The sequence below is a fragment of the Megalobrama amblycephala genome, linkage group LG11 (genome assembly GCF_018812025.1).
Source record: "Megalobrama amblycephala isolate DHTTF-2021 linkage group LG11, ASM1881202v1, whole genome shotgun sequence".
Lineage (NCBI taxonomy): Eukaryota > Metazoa > Chordata > Actinopteri > Cypriniformes > Xenocyprididae > Megalobrama > Megalobrama amblycephala.
In genome coordinates, this window is record NC_063054.1 from 8,405,396 (window position 1) to 8,427,942 (window position 22,547).

Sequence of the window (22,547 nt, forward strand, 5' to 3'; positions counted from 1 at the left end):
CTTAGTTTTTCATCTACTGTTCATATTTTATTTCAGCTTTATTAAAACAAATGTTTTTAATAGTTTTAGTTAACAATAATAACCCTGATTTGGATCAATCGAATCGTGATTTCAGATGACATGATTCATTTAGTAAAGAATCCCTCTCAGTGCAAATATTTACTCATGACCCCTTTCATTAATGCTCTTCTCATCCAGATGACTTCCAGAGTGTTGAATTCTGGGACACGTAAATCGTCCTGCATGGCTTTTCTGAAGCCAACAGCATGCGACGTGCCAAAACTTACGTTTACCACTTTCACAGTTGATGATTTTAGTGGCCGTAAGCCTCTGTCTAAGAAAAACTTTTACGAGACCAGTAATAATAATAATAATTCATGGTTTACGGCCTGATGGTGACTGCACTTGTTGTCTAATTGTGAGTATTTATTCTCATGTGCCACATGCAGGAGAGTGTGAAAGCCTGCGATCAGTGTCTCGTGGGAAGATGCATGCTGGGAAACAGAAGGAAGCTCTTTAGAACTTGTTAGAGTGCAGGCCGCTCACAGAACTTCATCTGCCAGTGTCTTTCTCTCCTCTCTGAGTGTGTATCCGTGTTCTCCCAATAGAATTTGATGCTTGGCTGTGAGTGATCGTGGACGTTTTAAAAGATAGTCCCGCTGGGGAAGCTGGGAACAGGGAGGCATAACTTTTATGAAATACACTTTTGAGGAGCTGTAACCTAAGCACTTTATGTGGAAGGAATGTCTTGCTCTTTTGTCTCCATCTCTCTCTCCCTCCCTCTGGATCCCTCTCTTTCTCTCTCTCGTCTCGGTCTCTCTCACCTCCATTCGTGACTGGACGGCAGAAATGTGTTTTTCATTGTCTCTGTGCTGTAGTCCTCCTATTTTCACATGTCTGCATACTTTTGACATGAAATCTCTGTTTCTTCCAGCCCCTAACACTCTCGCTTATACACTCCTGCTCATATTGCAGAAAAATCAATTGTGTAATTGAAAAGCCAGCTGTGACTCCGTATATACTGTGTGAAAAAATGATTCGGTCAGACTTTTGGACGCTGTTTTATTCAGTGTTGCAGCGTTAAGAGTGGATTCAGAGATCATTTAAACAAAAATGTTTTTCATTGCGTTCGTACCAAAATTACATTCGGGCATAAGTCAATGGAGTAAATCAGTTCGCGTGTTTTCATAAATTCTGCAAAGTTCAAATGTTTTTTTGTTTTGTTGTTTTATGGTGTAACCAAATACTGAAGATTGGGGGACCAAATGAAAAAGTCAACATGAAATCAAAATCGACCACATTTACTTACAAAATTATCATTCATGGTCTTTTTGTGACCAATTCATCTTTCATTTCAAATGTAATAATTAGCTCATTTTGCTATTTACCTCTGATTTCACTAAGGTTGCACTAACACTATACAGAATTGCAATCTGAATTTTAAGAAGTACAATTAATATGAACTGAAATTCAAAGAAACCCATATTATTACTACAAATGTTGCTAGAAAAGGAAGAAAAGACGACAAGACAAGCTTTGAATGATGGCTTGACCAAGCCTTGTCTGATAGTTATAAAAGTCTATATGCCTTTTGAAGGGTTTTATACTTTATTTAATAAATTAACTTTTGTTCAATAAATTCCAATTCCTCTGAAGCATGACCAATTCACTTAAAATTCCAACTCATTAATTAAAAGGAAGCCAATTCTTGAGTTCCGAAAGCTTAATTTAAAATATAATAATTTGCTCATAATACTCTGAAACGAGTTTGTCTCTCACTGAGGCCACACAAACTGTTGGATAATCTTAACCACATGTTTTAACAAACTTATATTTGGTTTGGCTCCATTATAGAATTTAAAGAGTTTACACAAAAATGAAAATTATCCCATGATTTACTCACCCTCAAGCCGTCCTAGGTGTATCTGACTATCTTCTTTCAGACGAACACAATCGGAGATAAATTTAAAAATATCCTTAGTCCTCCAAGGTTTATAATGGTTATGAATGGGGGTGCCTGTTTTGAAGTAAAAAAATAATGCATCCATTCATAACAATAAAAGTAATCCATACGACCCCCGTGGGTTAATAAAGGCCTTCTGATGTGAAGCGAAGCGTTTTTGTAAGAAAAATATCCATATTTAACAGACGAACCTACGCAGTTGATTTGCGCCAAATAAGTAATCCTCTGACGCAGCGTATGACGCAGGATGTAGGAGTAGTGTAAGCTTAGATGATTTTTTAAATTTTCAAATATGGATATTTTTCTTACACAAATGCATTGCTTCGCTTCAGAAGGCCTTTATTAACCAACTGAGTCGTATGGATTATGGATGGATGCATTATTTTTGACTTAAACGTGGCCCCCCATTTACAACCATTATAAACCTTGGAGGACTACGAATATTTTTAAACATATCTGTGTTTGTGTGAAAGAAGATAGTCATATGCACCTAGGTAGCTTGAGGGTGAGTAAATCATGGGATAATTTTCATTTTTAGGTGAACTATCCCTTTAACGTCCACTTTTTTACAGTCCAGTCAACTCCCACCAAATTAAGTCAAGTCCTTCCCTGGATTTTTTTGCTGAATATCTAATTTCACTTGAAAATATACTATATTATTGCAGAAATAACATTGAATTTAAAATTTAGACATTGAAAATGCATATTGATCGACCTCTAAGCTGGATGTTGGGGGTCATGTTCCTTTCAATTTCCATGGTGGCTACAACCCTGGATGTAATATTTGCTCTCTTTTGGTAAAAGTATACAAAAGTTTGTCAAAACCACAATGGTACATCATAATCAGGGATAAATAGATGATTTAAGGATTATAACTGTCATAAATACAGATCACTGATATATAAATAACAAATGAATACTGCGGATTGGAGATGAGTCCTTAAATTAACTCTTACAAAAACAAACAAATATAAAACATGAAGTATATTTACAGACCAACATTACCCCCGAATGCAGACGGGGCCTGGCGAACAGTTCAGCCCAGTGCCAGTCCTGTTACAGACACGCCTCCAAAGCCAGAGGTCAAAACCTGGTTAGTTGTGAAGATCTTTGATTACAAAAACCTGCGATTGAGGGTTTGAAGTCATCAGTCCAAGCAATGAGGAAGAGTCAGAAGGAACAGACCGCAATGAAGATATTGCAGTGAAGAAGAACATAAGAAGAACAGTAAAAGAAAAATGAAGGAAACGAAGAGCAGGAGACCCTGAAGTTGACTGTGTTGTCATCCGACTCCAACTTTTAGTTTCTTATGTCGTCTTCTCTGCATTTCGATGGACTGTTCAACAGACCAAAGGGCATCGTTGTACGAGTCTGGATAAACGCATGTCCTTTAACTCCTCCTTTTCATGATTTTTAATTCTGTTGGTACCAATGACGACTATACTGTGCTATACATGTCAATCCTCATAAACATGAATGTGTGATTATAAATAAGTGCTGAAGTGAGTTATGAGTACATTCAAGCAATTTAGACTCATTCGGGTTTGATATGAGGGTGAGGTCCTGGGCGAACCTCAGTCTATTGGCCGGATCATCATACGGACCGTTTTGAGCGAGTAAAACCCGCCTCCATACTCCGCCCAGAAGATCCCATCTTGGAACTTGCTGCGATACACACCGCCGGAGTACCACACTCCGTTCAGATTGGTTTGACCACACGCGTTGTACCACCAGCCGCCTTTGTGGAAATGAGCGCAGTTGCCTGGGATAGAAGAAGAGGGAGAAGACAATACAATAAGAATGACAGAACACTTTTCAGAAGCTTTTGCTCATGTCAGAATCTCAGAAAACCCTTATCATCTGAACTCCGATACATTGAAAGTTAATGAAAGGCCTTTTCAGGGTTTTATAGGCCTTGCATATGAATATTTATACTTATATAAATTGATTTCATGGACCAAAACTCTTGATTTCCCAGAATGCATTGCCTGTTGAATTTTTCAAATTTCAAAGTCTACTTACTGTAATTCCAATTCAACATCCTGTGGAATTTTACCTAAACCTTGTAAGGATTTAGATAAAGTGAAAGTGTGTGATATGTAGCCAAGTATAGTGTCCAATACTCTGAATTTGTGCATTTCACCCATCCAAGTGCAGACACACACAGCAATTGAACACACATATTGTACTGTTCTAACTGGCTGTTAGCATCTGACCTGTAAAGGCGTCTTTATCCCGGTCAAGCGTTGTGAAGGGTTTTCCATTGTGGCTTGTGAGGGAGTCTCCGGCATTGCCCTGGTAGGTGCCCAGTCTCAACCTGAAGGCCTCGCTTTCAGGCTCCAGATGGAAACTGCTGTACTCTGCATAGACCTTCTTCCCAACCCAGTCCTCCAGCTCCACCAGCAATTTGTAGTCCCCCTGCTTGGCTAGGTTATAGATGTTCTCCAAGCCCAGCCAGTGTTCTCCATCTATGTTCCCAAAGCCTTTCTGTGTGGGAGAAGGAGGGAGGAAATGAGAGAAACCGTAATAGAGACAGAGTATGTGACAGAAGTTTGATCTTTTGTCCAATGGAAATAGTTAATCTATGTCTTGAGTGCGTTTAGTGGATTTATTAGTGGACGTTTTCATTTCATTTGTGTCAGTGAGCAGGATTTGAGGTGTGTTTCTGTAGTAGGCCTTCAACTCTGCACTTACAATTCACTTGTTTGGCAAGTGAACACACTCAACTTTGACTAAATCGGTGAAGTCACACTCCCTAGACAGACTTTGCAGGGAACTTGAGAGCTACTTTATAAAGGCATAACTAGATTTTTCCACTGATTTCAGCAGTGTACAAAGGGGAAAATGGTCATTTTCGGGGCATTGCTCTTGGAAAGGGAATGAATTATGTGCTTTGGGTCTACAAGCCTCCTATATATCACAGCTATAGTTCTTTGGTTTCCTCAACTAAAGGTGAAATGTATTTTCCTGTTCAGTACTAATGCTGTAGAAAATGTGTTGTGAAATACATATCTTAGATGGTTTATTTCTAAGTAATGATCCATTACCATGCACCAGTATTCAAACAAACCTCTAGCTGATATTGATAAGCAATTATTTTCATGAAATGGTCAATAACCTAAAACTCAGATACTGCAAATCTATTACTTCATCTAAAATAAATAAATAATACAATTTAATCACAGTGTTTGCACCCAAAAAGATGTAATTTTGCTTAAAACTAACCAAATTATTAGAGATATGTTGTACGTGTACTTGGTCTAATTTGATCAACGGTGTTACTGGCCTGAAAATTCTTGAGAACTGAACTAGTAAATCACTGATGGGCCTTACTGGGAATCTCATCACACATTCCATCTATTTCCCAAATTCAATTACACGTGCACACTCACGTGACAGGGATGTAAATGCAAACAGTGGGACTGTCTCCAGAGGTCCCCTATTTCCCTGATTCTTATCAGCTGTTTAGACTTTGGATAAAGAGTCAGGAAAAAGACTTTACTGCTTATTAATTTCTTAGTTTTTGCACATTGGTTGGTCTGCAGCATACTCTGGTCTTCGTGATTTGGACCCTTACCTTGTAGTTCTCCCAGTTTCTGAAGAAGTTGACTGAGCCATCTTTCCTTCGCTGAAAAACGGTCCAGCCTCCATTGTCTAATTTATGTTCACACCAGGCCTGAATCAGTCTATCACTACCCTCTGCCTTCAACAGATACATCCCACTGGTGCTGTGCCCCGCCTGCCGCACCTGGAAACAGTCTCTGAACGGGCCTGAAGACAGGGAGAGAAGTAATCTGGGTTTCTCTTTTCAGTATATAATATCTGGACCCAGTACAATGACAGTGATAAAGACAATTTGTATTCCCAACAAGACTTGCACATTCTGACTAGCACGTAAATTAGTTATAATTCGCTTGTACATTCGCATTATTTTGTTGTAATATTATGTTTGATCTCCGACACTGACTAATTGGAATATTTAAAACATTCATATCCTTTTTAGATTTTTCTTAAAAAATGTTTGTACATGGTTAATTTCTTGCAGTGTTGTTTCTTTTTTCTCATATTTTTGTCAGCAGTGTTTTTAATGAAAATCATTTAATTACCGTCATGATGTGCATGTCTCATTTTTGTTAACAAAATAAAAAAAAAATACAAAAATTAAAGATGAAAAACTGAATTAAAAAATTAAGTTTTAATAGTCATCAAATTTTAATAGTTTAATATTCTAATTCTATAAGACTAAGTTCACGCCATAGCTATACCGATAATGTCACAAAGGAACAATAACGTTGGAATCCCATTCAGAATGATTTTCATCCAGCCAATCAAAATCCACCCAACTCTAGTGGTCTTGAGCATTTAAAGCAACAGACCATGTAACAGCAGCATATGCTTATCATAAACAATGTTATCATCTTTTGGCGTGTATGTTAAGATTATTATTAGTTCTTTAGTTGTTGTTCCTGTTGGAATGGGCCTTGACACTGTAAAAGGTGCTTTGATTGGGATTCAGACCTGTAATTTTTTGGACACTTAAAGGATTAGTTCACCCAAAAATGATGTCATTAATTTCTCACCCTCATGTCGTTCCACACCCGTAAGACATTTATTCATCTTCGGAACACAAATTAAGATCTCTTTTAATAAAATCTGAGAGCTTTCTCTCCTTCCATTGACAGCCTATGCAACTACCACTTTCAAGCCCCAGAAAGGTAGTACATCATTAGTAGATGTCATTAAAGTAATCCATGTGGTTTAACTGAAATTTTATGAAGTGACATGAGTGCTTAGTTTGCGCAAAAAAAAAAACCCAAAACATAATTTACCACATTATTTACAAAATATTAATCTCCAACATGCATTCATGCAGTCTCAACACGCATGCATCATGGTGCTCTCATGAACGTGCATTGGAGATTAATATTTTTTTAAAGTGGTAAATTATGCTTTTTTTGTGCAAACCAAGCATTTCGCTTCATAAATCCACTTGCATCACATGGATTGCTTTTATGATGCTCTTACTACCTTTCTGGGGCTTGTGGTAGTTGTGTAGGCTGTCAGTGGAGAGACAGAAAGCTCTCAGATTTCATTAAAAAGATTTTCATTTGTCTTCCGAAGATGAACGAAAGACTTACGGATTTGGAACTACAGTATATGAGGGTGAGAAATGAATGACAGAATTTGGGGAATTGTTGGGTAAACTAACACTTTAATATAAATGTCTCGGATCAGTTTAGTGAGTTTTCCTAACAATAGAGAGACACTGTTGTCTTAACTGAAAGCTTTCCCTGTAGGCTCTTCTGATCTCTGGACTCATCATCTCTGCCCTGAGATCTCCCAGCACTTCAGATTTGGCTGAAAGATAAATACCCTTCTTTGTCCTGATGAAGTTACCATGCCCAGACACCAGCTCAGGCCTTGTGCAACTCCCTCTTCCTTTGGTTATTTTCCGCTTATTTTTCTTTTTCCTCTTTACTTGAGCTTAAGCTAAAATCATTATCAGTCATATAGGGGTGAGCCAGAGATGTAGAGTGAGAGAGGAAGAAAGAGAGATTCCCTTTGCCAAAGCCCCTTTTGGGCGATATGGTTGGTGTGTTGTATAAGAGGAGTTTTCCTGTGATGAGAGGAAGTTCTTCAGTAGCTCTAGCTGTGCTGTAACTGCTGTGTTAACCAGCCAGGTCCCAGTGTGGCCCTGACCGCCTGTCCATGAATGACAGCCATTGAGCTCATACAGACAGGCATTGTGCCGGGTGGCTTCTAGCGGCAGAGTGGGGGAGTGGGCGTTTTCTCTGCTTGGGTCCAGGAGGACCCTCAAATAGAACTGCATCTTAGAGTCATCCAAAACTGCTCTCTGAGCAGCTACTGTTTTTTTTTTTCCTCCTTAGTAATGATATATCTTCATTGGCAAAAAAAAAAAAAAAAAAGTACTGTACAACCCCAGAGGTTAGACGAGTGTTTTGCTTTGGTCAGCTGCGGTTGTAATTCTCTGTGTTTTGGGGTGAAGTGGGCTATATTGAGCTGTCATTTGTGGTCAGTCGCGAGAGAATTGGGCCCTATTGAGTTGCTTTGGCCGCATGAAAGGCTGGGCTCTGGAGCCATTTGCTTCAGGAACTTCAGAGATTTTATCATTGTTTAAGTCTTGGGTTCAGACTGAAGATCTGCTGGATAAGCAGTGAAGCTTGTTTATTGTTAAATGTGGGTATGTGAGAGAGACGGGGAATTGGAGAGACCTACCACTAGAGGTTGTGTTTGTAAAGGTTTGATGGTTGTAATATTTATACACCTACTCAAGACTTTATCACTAAAGGCTGTAGTCCAAAACCACCATCTCACACTTTCAAATGACTGCATATTTGGCCTGCCAGTTCTGGGGTCTTACAAAGTATAAGTGCTTCTTTGGAGAGTTGTAGATGTTTTCCATTGTGTTGAAGGATGCCATGAGATGACAGTTTCTTTTTTCTCTTAAGACATTGGCAATGTTCCAAAACCAAGTGAGGTGCCCACCTAGATAGCATTTTTAGGTGTCATAGGTCTATGTGAAGGCTAAAAGACGCTGCATTTGTTTTGGCCAAATTCTTAGGCCGCATTGCAGACAATCCCAAAGTACTTTAACTAAAATTGTGAACCAAGTTCAAGGAAAATGTTTATTGTAAACATATTTATATATTAGATTCCGTATTTAAAAAGTAAAGCTTGTATTAAAAGTCATTAGCATAGCAGAATGCTAATGTCAGCAGAAATTACCTATGACAGTTAAGCCAATTCTTGTCTAAGGAACACTTTTCATGGGGCACATGTCTGAAACAGCATTTCACATCAGTCATTTATGAGGTTCTGTCATCTTAGAAGATAGCTCCCTATATATTCATCCTGTCAGCCTTGTTCTGGTAACTATACTTGCTCACAAGCATGGGTTTACCTCTCCCTTAAGTTACAAATTCTGTAAATTCCTTTTAAGTAATAGACTTGCACGCTTCATTTCCAGTACACCCACAGATTGTTCCCCTTCTCAATTTCATATTTAGTCCTATGTGTGTGCAAGTTGTGTTTTATGGTTTTGCCTTTTACTGACAGTTACATGGCTGTAAAACCTGTCTAGCAGGAATGTGGTCTTGAAAGTGGAAGCATGAATGTCAACCTTATACCGCTAAGAAGGGCAGAAAGAGAGAGAACAAACTCAGATTAAATCTTTGCAAAATGTACATCTTAAGATGTAAATCTAAATGCTGCATCAAGCTGAGCTCAAAGCGCTGTAACAATGCAACAATGGTGTGTCTGATTTACTTGTCTTGTACAGTAAAAAAAAAACATCTTCAGCAACATCATAATTTTCAAGAATGGAAATTTCATATGTACTCTCAAAGTATGCTTCTTTCACACTCTGTCTTTTAGTAGTCATAAATAATGGCAAAAGTGGTATTCTTAGTGGGATGTACTCATGTGCTTGCTTACACAGACACATTTTTTCCCCTCATTGTCTGTCTGATGTCTAATGCTTTCATTCTCTGATTTAACAACAGCTTGCCCCATTTTTGTAGCGACCGTTTTCTCGGAACACATGGTCATGTAAATTGCTTTCAAGTTTAGATTGGTTAACAAATGTGGCATCACTATCTTGCATGTGTGTGAAGGGGGAAATGTTTTTGAGTGTTGCTAGGTAAGTGCTTGAAAAAGATATCTTGTGGCTTTTATGTTGCATGTTCTTATCCCTATGTGTATCTTCACTCGTCACTGGACAGCTACGTTTTGATGCATTTATAGAGCAGAGATACAGAAGCCCAGTCCATCTTAGACTACCAGTTCCTCCACTTTACTCTTCTCTGACCCTTTTTAATCTAGAGATTTTTCCGGGAGGCTTATGTGGGTGCATGTTTTCAAGTGTGTGCTCAGGAATCCATGAGCTCATATTTTGTTTTCATGGGCTGCCAGAGAGGATTCTGCAGGAGCGGAATAGAGGATTCTGTGATTTGTCTCAGTAACTTTTGGCATTACAACAGTGCACTAGCTGTTCCTGGCTATGTGTTCATGCTTTAGGAGGATGAGATCTCAGTGCCACTCTCAGTGGAAACGCGTAATGCCACCAGGGGAGATGCAACATCTTTAGTGGCACAGCAGTCTAATTTGTTATTTTAGGTTTCAGGAGGGTGGTCACAAGTGCCTCCTTTTTGGCCACCTTTTGCAAACTCTTTCATAGCCCACAATGATATAGGCTCCTGACTGCTACCCAAAAGTCTATGAGACAATAAGTCACCAAAGTATGGTTTCAGAGAAGGACTTGGCTCAGCATTTTGGACAAGGCCAATGAGACCGTTGAGAGAATGAGATGTGGGATCAGAACAAGATATAAGCCATCAAGTTACTTCTTTACATGTATGGGGCATTTACACTACCTGCTGGGTTGCTGTCACAACATTTGTACGACAGAGAGATACCACATTTCCCCTTAAAGCCTGGTAACTCCCCTAAGCTTATTAATTTGTAGAAGTTGTCAATGTCAAATTGTGCCTTTTTTTTAAACTCTGTGGTAAGTTTGTGAAAAATTAACAAGGAAACAAGTGGCTTGACTTCTCAAGATCTTCCAGAATTCTGCCCCATATGTCTCCCTGTCCCCTGGTCACTTACCATCTGAGGTGAGGGTGCCCTGTGGGGGTGGTGGGATTCCCAGTGGGTCGGGTGTTGGGGCGTCCATTCGTGATCCTCGAGGATATGCTCGGTTGTTGTTGTCTCTCTGAATCTCATTGGTGAAGCGGTTGTTGTTGGCTGGAATGCTCTCTGGTACCACCTGCACCAGCGGCGGCACTGCTGGCAGATCTTGACGTCCATATCCACGGAGACAGCGGTCCTCCAGGGCAGCGATGAGCACCGATTGGTTGTTGACTGTGGCAGCAAGGCCTGCGAAACGCAGCTCCAGCTCTTTGTAACGGGAGGCCAGTCGGAGCATCTCCGTGGTGACATTCAATATGCGGTTCTCCAGCTGTGCCAGCTCCAGGGAGTTGTCCCTCTTGCGGATGATTTCATGAAGCAGCTGCATGTAGAGCTGCGTCACTCTGGAGTTCATGTTACGAGACTCTTTGCGTAGAAGCTTCATCTCATTTACCAAGTTCCCATCCACATCCGCCACTAGTTGCAGCATTTCAATCTCTCGTCGCTGCTTGGAAAGGACCTCCCGCACATCAGCAATGTCCATACGTGTCACCCGGTCTTTGTCTGGCTCAGGTCCGGTGGCTGAGGCACAGATCGGGCCTGTGATTTTCTGTTGGGGCACCAGGAAAGTGTAGGAACATTTCTTGGAGTCATCGGCAGGTGCTCGCCGTTTTCGAGATTGCATGAGTTCATTTCCTGAGTGGCACTTGCTGAGCAAGCAGATGGAGAGGCAGAGCATGATGCCCATGCACCATGTTACGCATCTCATGATTGCTTCTGTTATCGCCTCACCTACTTTTTGGTAGCTTTTTTCTTCTGTTTTCTCTTCCTCAACCTCCAGACAGTGGTAAATCAAATTCTTCACCTGTAAAGAGAAATAAAATGAGCCATCAATCAGCAGTCATGCATCTCATCAAGTGCCAAGCATATACTGCTGCAGACTCCACAGCTGAATTTTACCCAGCAGCCCATGTGGCAAAGAGTGTTTTTTTTTCTTGTTTCTTTTAATGTTTTAATGGAATGCTGCCATGAAAAGTATGTGTATTAGCAGTTCAACATGGTGTACAACCTCTACCCCTTCTGTTCTCACAGGAACCCTGGTGTACTATTCAGTCTTGTCTCAGACACTTAAATCAAACACACATTGTATGCTTCACATCCTCCACTAACACATGCCCATATCCAGATGTTTCACATCCTTTGCTAACAGATCATCACTCCTCTGATGTCATCGCCATGGCATTTTATACACAAAACCCCATCTTCAACCATTCTCCTGCCCTTGTGCCTCCTGCTCTATAACTCTCTACCACCTTCTCTCCAGGGATCAGTGGATCAAATTCCTAGGTGCTCTTACATCCTGCTGTGTATCTCACCCTACAAGGTTCAGTATTTAGCAGTCTCTCACTCTGAGTAACCCAGCATGTCTTCAGTTTTTTGCATTGCAGCCCTCTCCGGGAGCTGCATTAGGCTCCTCTAATCCCAGTATCACCTTTCCCTCCATGCTGAGCTCTGCTTTTCATCAACACCTAGATGTGTTCGCTCTGGGTTCCCCTCCCTGTTTATACAGACACACATTTTTCAGTCAGCAGTTCTGCCATCTGTGCTGTTGCAAGACCAAAGATGTGTATGCAGATCCAGTACAGTTCCACATACAAGGTGAAACTGTGTCTCTAACATCAGCCTCACTGGAATGCTGTATTGTCTCTAAAGGAATGTGTTGCTGACATTTTAATTTGAAGTTAGATAAGAGTGTCACTATGACCCAAAATTGGAACAGTTTGAGGAAATAATCTGTGAATGATTTTTGTTTTGTCCGAATGAACCAGTTTGCTAAAATCAGACTTTTTAATGCTAATCGGGGTCTTATATACTGTAGGCTGTAAGCGGTTTAGCATGCCTTGCCCTTACTTGTTAAACTAAACCAAGTCAGTGGCCTCCATAGAGTTTTTATTCTGCTCTCCTCCTTAGTTCCTTTATATTCTAACTATATTTTGTTTGCTTGAAGGCTCTACTGTCTGGTTCTAACTGGATGTAGTCAGTAATCTAAAGCTAACCTATGCTTAGGGGTGGGTTTCAAAACCAATGGCTCTGTCTTTCAAAGCGTAAAGTGAAATGAAAGCCACAGTCAAACGCAGCCTAATCGGCTCTGAACACGGTGGAGCAATTTGACACCGCAGGCAACAGACTTTGAGAAGCATGCTGTGTGGAGTGAAGAGATTAGAAAGTGAGAATAGAGTAAGATATGGTTTTAAGGAAAAGTCTGGGCTATAGTAAAGAAAGTGGGTCACATACATAATCGTCCTCTTGGCTGGTCTGCCAAACAAGACACCTGGCCTTGAACCTGACTTCATGGGAAAAGAAGATCTTGTGCAGTCCAGAAAGCTGTTGATTTGTCTCCATTTGTGTCTGTCTCCATTTTCATCACTTTCTCTCACTTTTTACTTCAGGGACCTGACTTACTCAACCTAATTATCTCTAACTATCAACGGACTCTAAGTCAACTGGTTTCCCTCCTGTCATTTTTCACAATCACACAGGAAAAGCAATTCAAAATATTTTGGCTTGGGCGTAGTAATGGGCAGCTAACATATCCAGAACAGATGTGAGAATGCCGGCCCACGCCAAAACAGAACGATTCAGGACGTAGTGGTTCGGAATGCTAACCTGAGGGATTGAGAGGAAAACTCTTACCTTCTAATTTGCTTATTTTACTCTCCCTCCCTTCAGCCATAAAATGGAGTACTGCATTTGTCTCCATTACGCAGTCTCTCAACCTTTCACCGTCACTAATAAATAGTAATAGACAACTAAGGTATGTGTTTGCTTGTGGGCTACACACAATTTGTGAATGTGCAACTCACTGTAAAGCATTAATATACTTTATCTATCTTCTGCTTTTGTTTAACATTACATTATTGTTATTAAATCTTATTTAACAGTTTTCATTTCCTGTAGCTCAGTTAGTAGAGCATTGCAATACCAATGCCAAAATCATGGGTTCGATTCCCAGGAAACGCACCATTTGTGGGTATTTTGAAGTGTATATTTGACTATCACTTTGTAAATGTTACCATGTTTGTCAGTTGTTAAAACAATTCCCAGTATTATTGGTTTGCTCCTCTGAACTGTCAGAATTCTCACGTTGTAGACTAGCACTTGCACTAGAGCTGTCAGTAGCTTAGGATAACCAGTTAACTAGCAAGCTTATAAGTTTTTAAACATGGATTTTGTCAACTTTGCTCTTGATTTGGCTATGTTTCCCTATCCTTTCCCCACCCATCTGAGTAATACAGCCCCACACTCTATACAATCTACTCAGTGTTCCCATGATTCATTTCTTCATCTTCTTTAGCTTTGATGTGATGTATGGACAGCTGTGACCCTCTACCGTTCCAGCCAATTGGCTCTTCATGTGTTGTTAATAGCAATAATTCATAGAGCTTCCAGAACGGCTTCCAGACTGTTCTGATACCCTTGGGTTCCTCGGATGTTTTTACGAAGTCAGTATCACTGTTATGATGTCACCGTCAAGTGTAGTACATGAACATTTAATCCGTGTTCTTGTTTTCATTGGGTTTGACTCTGCTAACATCATTCATGCTGGCTGTCAAAGACTAAATCCCAGCGGTTCCGCTGCATTGGGCAGAATTAGAGGTTGTTCACAAAAAAACACACTTTTTTTTTTCGCATTTAAAAATTTGCAGTACTGATCAATGGAAAAAAACAAGGATCTTGACATGCCATCTTTAAAACAAGGCGCTCGAACGAGACACCGAAAAGGCAGCAAGACGTGCCGCTACAGTCCAAGACATCAGCCCAGTTTTACTCAGTTAAAAAGCAAAATCAAAACATGTTCTTTCATCCAGCTGTGCTGGTTGAATATCTTTGGAAATATGTATACTGAACGGATCTCTTTGACATTGCAATGTGTCTTAAAACTTTATCAGTGCCTCACACCATCAGTGTCAAGGTTAAGATGGCGTGTCAAATTAAAAATTGAACTTTTAAAAGTATATCTCACACCACTGCAATCCTTTCCACTGGGCTCTCTCTTATGTTTTCCGATCGCAGTAATACATACTGTGTCAACAACCCTATAGAATATCATTATGGAAACTGCTGTACAAACAAAACACAGTTAAACAGGGTCACTGAGTTCATTTTACAGTTCATCACAGAAATCAGCTTTTCCTCAGTCCTGATTGTGTCTCGGTTATCCATTTTGAAAATACACAGAAGAAGGGTATTTGCCTGGACACATTTGTTTTAGTAATAAAGTCTCACTTATTCCATATTTTTACAGAGTGCTGCCAAAATCCTTTATTCCTCAAGAGTATTTTTGTGAAGCTCTGCTTAGAGAGAGGGATAGCTACTGAGTTTTGTTTATACTTGCGTCTTGGAAGGCAGATTTGCCAATTCTCTCTCACACTCTCTTTTCACTGCTCCGTCTTTGTTATTTATACTTGATCAGCATCTCTTCTAATGTACTCAATGTCTCTACAGTAAGCCATTTGTAGTTCCAGCATGTAGAGCTGAAGAGTCCAGTGTGGCACCTTCTTGTCTGGCCTTGTTAACAACACTCCATAGGGTTGATGCTGACATCAGCATCTGCTCTTTTGCGTTTATGGTTTTGGCTATATAAGAACCTTCTGAATATGCATGTAGACAATGAAAAAGCTCTTTCAAGAGCCAAACTATTCCTGGTAGATTTATCTAATCATCTGGTCAGTTACTTGTAGATTATCTCACAATGGCAAACACTGCTTTCTGGCTGGCCTGCTTGTGTGCGGTGTGCTTTGGTGGGCCACCAGGAGCTGTTTTTCCTTGGCTGTGCCGGAGTTGGATCTGAGCTCCAGTCATTAGCTCATTGCCTCTCTCTTCGCTTAGCGCCCAACTCCTCGTTTCAGCCTGTGGTGTCTGGCATGACATTATTGTGACTTCCTCTGAAGTGAGTAAAAGAGTTTGAGCTCTTGTTTTTATGGGATTTATGCCCAAGTGTCTTCGATTTCTGGTCAGCTGTTTCAAGTCAAAATTTCATTGGGCAGTTGAGAGCCGTTTAAACGGTTAACTAGAAAACAGCGGGTAATATAAGGTGTTTTGTTAAGGGTGTTTGTACTCTTGTTGAGAAAGCTTTGATATTGGACCATAAAGTCCCGTATTTTTCTTGCAAAGTTTATTAGTCCGAGAGCCGAGTGTCAGTTTGAGCAGTTTTATGAGAGAAAAGGTTATTGCTGGAAAGTTTAGACAAGGATATGAAGTGTCTTAAAACGCTGTGTTCCTTGGAGATTGACAAGGCGGTGGAGAAAAAACTTGTAAAGATTTTTATTTTATTTGTAAAGCAAATAAATCTCAAGACAAACAGAATGATTTTTAAATGCAGAATGCTGTAATTGATGTTAAATCTCTAATCATGTTCTGCGGCTGGTTGCGGTTTACATCCTAATGAATGTAGCTATTTGCACAAGATGGCCAATTTTAAGTTTATATGATTAGTCACTGAACTATGAAAGAAATAAGATCTAAGCTAGACAACTCAACAACTAGCTTCATAAAATTTTAAGAGATGAGTCTGTGATTCCATGACTCAACAAGATGTTACATTTAAACGCTGCAATTACTCTGGCAGTATAGTGTTCCACAACAATCCCCCACTTGTGTGATATTGTAAAGAGGACTCTTAAAAGCCAATCATCCGGTCTCATCCAATCAGCCGTTGCTGAAGTTTTGCCATGTGCATTTACACACAAACACATCAATTGTTTGATCTGAGACAATAGTGGGGGTAGTTAAATAGGATTTATTTTAGGTTTTCCTTGAAAGAGAATGTATTTTTTGAAAAAATGTATCTAAGAATTCCACATCTGGCTGTCAGACTTTCCCAAGATGATGGCAGCCAGTCCAGTAAACATGTAGACGCACTTCCAAAAATATTCCATAATGAGAATACAAGGGGGAAAAAAAAGAAAGAGGAACAACTTGAGAGATGAGCGGAGGGGACAACAGAGGGACAAATGAGAGACCATGGTGAATTTGTTAGGATGCATGAGGCAACATTGCTGTAATCAGAAGCTTCGAGAGTAAATTGTCTGAAAATAATTCTCGCTCTGCTGTTGTTGGTGAAATTCGTAATATTGGAAAAACATGAGAGAAAGATGACTACACAAACAGCAGCTTTCTGTTATAATCTGAAGTCTGTACAATAAATGCATCGCATACGGGCCGCGTTTGTCAGCATGGTAGTAATTTGTAGCATGGCTCAACATTTTAAATGGGCTGAAGATCAAAAAAAACATATGATACACTCTTTTTCAATCAGGAGACGACGCTGACAAAATTAGCAAGTTTGGAAGAGAGCGTATAAAAAAAAAAATAAAAAAAATAAAAAAAAAAAGTTGGAAAACATGCCCCAACTCCATACCAAGGAGTGCAGAAGGAAATGAGCGCTGGCAGAATGGAGACCAACAGGGCATGATGTAATGAATTTATGAAGTGAGATCTGGGCATGTGGGAACTTTTAATTGAGTTTGGAGCCCACAGCTAAAGAAAAGAGAGAGCAGGAAAAAGAAGCAGTCCTGTCACAGAGAATGCAGCTTTTCACTGAACGTGGTTTGGAAGGCTCAGACCTTGGTCCTGATCACCACCCACAAGCTCTTTTTAAAGCCTCTCAGAAGCTTCATTCCTCTCAGAACTTGCTAAAAGTGTGGGAACATGCGAGTCATGAGAGACAGAGCAGAACTTTTTCTCCGGTTTGCTTGTGTAAAGCTAAATCAGGATGATTCCAACAGCTGGAAAGTGAGTCAAATGACATAAGAGTCAATGACAGATATGCTGATATAAAGAAAAGGAATAAGTTTAAAACACATGGTTAAAGTTCTTAGGGTAAATGTAATCCTTGTATATGCTTCCATATGGTGTTTTATACCATTTTAAAAGAAAGGTTGACATTCAATGACTGAAATTAAGTATTACCAGAAAGTAAAAAGGAATAAAAGATTTTCCCTAAACCTTGAGTGCATGTGAGTGTACAAATATTACTATTATTACCTTCTTTTTTTTTACTATATACAGTGCTGCTTGAAAGTTTGTGAATCTGTGAATAATTTGAACAAAATAAGAGGGATCATACAATATGCATGTTATTTTTTTTTTATTTAGTACTGTCCTGAGTAAGATATTTTACATAAAAAATGTTTACATATGCTCCACAAGACAAAAAACTAAAAAAAAAAAAAAAGCTGAATTTATAAAAAAAAAAAAAAGATGAAAACGTGCTCATCATAGAATTGTTAAAGTTATTTATTGCATTATTGTATTTTTGAATGAATTAAGACAAATTAGCATCATGTCATTGACCCTTAGTTTGACACAGCAGTTAAGTTTCCTGCAAATCTTTATGGGATTTTGCATTCACTTTGCATTCCCAAATCTCTTAATTGCTCCCTCGTTTAGCTTGGAATTTTTATTGGGCTCTGTTTTAGAACGGTGAATAAGATTGCAGCAGTTGAAGATGAAAGTGTGGGCTTATATTTCAAGAGAATGTCATTTTTGGAAAAATTGCCTGAGACAGAGTAGAGTGTGGCTGCTTAAATGACAGACAACTGAGGAAGAAGGAAGCCTGAAATCCTGAAACCGTATGTATATCTGTGAAACGCAAAAGTCTTCTCCACATGTTTCTAATTACCTCAGTGCTGCATATGAGGATAAGCAATGCTTGTATTTTTCTGTTTTAACATGTTGAAAGGAAGACGATAAACAGAACACTCTCTAAGAGAGAAGCATTGTTGGCTCTTATCTGTGTTACGTGCAAGGCTGTATTGAAATGAATCTTACTACTTTTCCTTTATCTCATCATTTATTTTTTATTTATTTTTTTCAATTCAGCCCAGACCCTAACCACAGTCAAACCTTGTTTTATAGGCGTGTTTTATATTATTGGATACTTTTTAAGAACATTCAAGATTAAAGTTTGAAACTTCCTCAATTGACATTGCTGGGATGTTTGCACGTTCTAATATTTCCTTCATGAAATGCAAATCTAGAATCAGTTACCAAAGGTTCTGCTGTCTCTGACAAAATATGATGTGGCTTCAAAATTCATATGTGTTGTATTTGTCATTTGTTGTTTTTAGATGAATGATTCATTAAAATTAATGTCTAACAGCCCCGATATGTATCTGTATGCATTTAGAGAAGCTCACGACACGCGAACATCACAGATGCGATTCATCACCGGTACCCACAGGAATTGACCGTTAAATCTGAACAGTGGCAGCCTTTGGCCTTTATTTACTCAGCATCACATTCTACTGTCACCCCTTCAATTAGAATATTTCATAAGTTTCTTAACATTTCAGTGTCTCTCTACAATTTTACTAAATGGTAGGTAATAATGCCATTTGAGTATGAAAGAATTTGAGTGTGAACATTTTAAGACGTTTCACATGTGCTACAGGTGAACCATGTGCCAGCACTTCAGCACGGAATGTTCTCTGAAGAGTAATGACATGGAACTTCGTCCAAGAGCGGCTTCTTTTTCTGTGTACGGATTTTAGTTAGCTTTATGACTCTCTGAGGAAACATACGTTTTTCTAACCTTTCGGCCATTTGGTTTGGTTTCACTATTACGGTTATCTGCATAATAATAATAAGGTTATCTGCATAATAATGTTCACACAGGACACGTCTCAATGTATTTATTGCAGCATGTTACATGACACACATTAAAGGGGTGGTTGATTATGATGTCACTTCTTAAACTTTAGTTGGTGTTTAATGTTGCTGTTTGAGCATAAACAACATCTTATAAAGAATTTGCTGTTTAAGGACTACAACAGATGGCTGGTAGGGACTACAACAAGCTTCTTCCCAGGTTAGTGATGACATCTGACCCTAAAATTTACATAATCCCTGCCCCCGAGAACACGCAGCAAAGGGAGTGAGGCCAGAGTTGTTGTAGTAGAGTGTTGTTGCCATGCCGACATTTTACGCCAGACTGCTTCATAAACGAGGGTCAATTCAATGCTGGATTTGCTCAAAAGATCAACATGATGGCACATGCTAGTCGATGAGTTGAATCAACTCCACAGCAACTACGTAAATTTATCCACTAACCATTCAGAAACGTCCAGTTTCATTCTAAAAGTTGGAACTTCTTCCTGAGTCTCTCCATCAGTGTCCGACTCCAGTTTGAACAATGTAAGGCTGAACACCGTTACTGACAATCCTCATTTTGGCTGTGACACAAAAATGCCGTGTTTTTGCTCACAACCAAATTTGACGAGCTATAATAAATGATCTGTGGGGTATTTTGAGCTGAAACTTCACAGACACATTCTGGGGACACCAGAGACTAATATTACATCTTGTAAAAAGGGCATTATAGGTCCCCTTTAAGTAAAAGACTAGTTAAACATAAGACCACTGCATTCTGTTTCTCTTGTAAGATCATGTCCTCTGTGAATGCCCCCTTCATCTTTATTTACAACATTTGGTTTTGTTCAACTTGACGTCTACTGGTGCTGTTCCTTGTTTGGCTGACAGAAGCAGGGCATTATGGGTAATGGTGCTACAGCACACACTAGTTTTGTGATAAGCCTGCAGAATGCCCACTGTCAAACCAGAGGAAAGTGTGTAAGCAGTGTGAATGTGGACGTTTCTACATGAGGAAGTGGTTAGTGTAAAACGATCTTCTGTTTTGGTAGGTTTGTTTTCCTTAACTAATTTTTTTTATGAATAGAGTCCCTTATCCCCTACAGAACAGTACATAGACGCTCAGTAGACCCTATTCCCAAGAGCTTCAGCCAGAGGAACCATGAGGAGCACCAGGCAACCAAGAAACATCTACAACTTGCTACAATAGAATCTACTAACCACAGTCCTCAAAATAAGACACAATCCACAAAATACAGCCTTCGCAGTACAAGAAAAGCCACAAGACACAAGCCTCAGAGAAGCCGGCACTGTTTTAGATAGCACTGTTGAAATCTCCATGAGAGTATCGGTCTCGGAACGTGCTGAGAGAGCAGCTCTTAACCAAGCAAACAAACACACCCATCCAGATGCATTTGCCCCCTTCTGCATGACCTCGAAGTGGACCAGAAAACATCCAGAGTCAAACCCATCTCTTTTTCTGAAAAGCAAACAAACAGAATAAGAGGCAAAATTCTGGGTAATTATCTGCCTTTGATGTTTGTCCTACTTCCCTGCAATTGATTATAAAGAAAGACAAAAGTAATCCAACGCAAACTCTCGGAACGACCCTATGACCGGATCATTTGGCCCACCCGTACCCTGGCTGAGCGCACATGGCAGTAAATTGAGGAATTCGTTCAGAAAAACAGAAACGGCACAGTGAATGCACAGGTAGAACCATGTTCCAAACAAAGACGAAGGTAAACTTCCAGATGCTGACAGATAAATGAAATGAAATCAGAGAAAATATATGAAGGAAAAAAAACAAAACAAGTGAGTGTAGAACTTTTACCCAGGTGTCTTCTGACCTTTATTGCTGTCTGTTTTCTGTTGAGATCCTTGTGGTTCACCAGTCCTTGGTGTCTTCCGTGATTCCTTATTCTCCCAGTGGCTCTCTGAAAGTCCTTAAAGCTGCACACATCTCTTGTATCCCAGGATATTAAGGCCTCAAAGCTCCCACGGTTTTGGATCCCCAATGTCCAGGACCCTGCTTATCCCAGTAGTGAGCTCCTGTCTTAGGGTTCATGGGATCTGGGGCAGTGGCATGGCTCTGGAACCCTTCAGCTGCTTTTTGGAGACTGAGGAACTCTCGGACAGCAACTCCAGTTTTTCATGAAGGATGAGGGAGGGAGGGAGTGGGGGGGGGGGGATTGGGGCTTGTTTTTTTTCCCTCTTCCTTTTCTCCTTTTTGGAGGGAAGAGCCTAACCCCTCCTCTGATGTAACGGGTGCTGAAATAGAGACAGAATAACTCGACCCCTTCTAAAATTTCACCTCCCATCAAATCTCTCATTCTTCAGGGAAGGAGGAGGAGGGGACAGCAAACGGTGGACAGGGATCTCTCTGAACTCAGGGAGAATAGGCTTGCGGTCTTTGTGGAGACGGAGAGAACTGCTTTCGCTTACAGCCCAGCAGCACAGGACTCCACCGTTCCTTCCTGCGGTCTGCACCCAGTCTTGCTTAAACGCACATGCTTTCAGCAGTCCTCAGAGGATGGCACAAGTTGAATAGATAATGATCTTCCCACGCACGTCTCTCAGATGTTTGTTTAAAATGGGAGGAGGAAACTGAGGATCATTTGGACAGTTTGGAGCATGGAGAAACCATCTGCCAAGTGACACCACATTGTCCTTCCCTTGTTTTCTTGTATAAATTTATAGCAGTAGTGCTGTTTGCATGCAGTCACGAACGTTTGTTTAGCTCTTGCCTGATCTTTAGAAACATCCTTATAGGGATAGTTCACTGAAAAAATAAGAATTCATGATTTGCTCACCATTGTTGTTCCAAACTTGGACTTCTGTGGAACTTAAAGGAAGATATTTTGAAGAATGTCTTTTGTTTTTTGTCCATACAGTGAATGTCAATTAGGTCCTGTGGTTGTTTGGTTGTTTTTTGGACCCTATTGACTTTCATTGTATGGACAAAAACAAGTGAAACATTCTTAATAAATCTTTTTGAAAGAATGTCATACAAGTTTAGAACAACGTGAGGTAAGTGTGAGTAAATTGCATAATTTTTAATGTTTGGGTGAACTAGACCTTTAAGGGCCTTTAGGTTTTTTTTCTGTTATTTTTCCATAGCGAATGGCGCTGAACTACTGCACTGGAACAAATGTTAAAATAGACATGGTTTTGAATGTATAACCACAAAGATGTAAACATATTACATGTGTTTACATGTGACTAGTGTAATAAAAATCGCTTACTAACCTAGTCTATGTAACATTATACAGTCCATCAACTCCTG

The 22,547-nt window shown here is 39.8% G+C and overlaps 2 protein-coding genes across 6 annotated transcripts in view; one reads left to right on the forward strand and one right to left on the reverse strand.

Annotated features, from left to right (window-relative positions):
- ralgps2 (Ral GEF with PH domain and SH3 binding motif 2) overlaps positions 1 to 22,547 on the forward strand; it is a 178,574-nt gene that overhangs the window by 118,448 nt on the left and 37,579 nt on the right. The gene's annotated exons all lie outside the window — the stretch shown is intronic.
- On the reverse strand, positions 1,046 to 21,402 carry angptl1a (angiopoietin-like 1a). Of its 2 annotated transcripts, none has more exons than XM_048208553.1 (5): positions 21,112 to 21,402; positions 10,589 to 11,474; positions 5,541 to 5,734; positions 4,180 to 4,450; positions 1,046 to 3,725 (listed from the first exon to the last, which is right to left on the reverse strand). In XM_048208553.1, exons 2-5 carry the CDS (start codon positions 11,376 to 11,378, stop codon positions 3,538 to 3,540), a joined length of 1,443 nt encoding a protein of 480 aa, XP_048064510.1. In that variant the 5' UTR covers positions 11,379 to 11,474; positions 21,112 to 21,402; the 3' UTR covers positions 1,046 to 3,537. The 2 variants fall into 2 exon arrangements, with proteins under 2 accessions (XP_048064510.1, XP_048064511.1); XM_048208554.1 differs by having other exon boundaries at positions 21,096 to 21,402.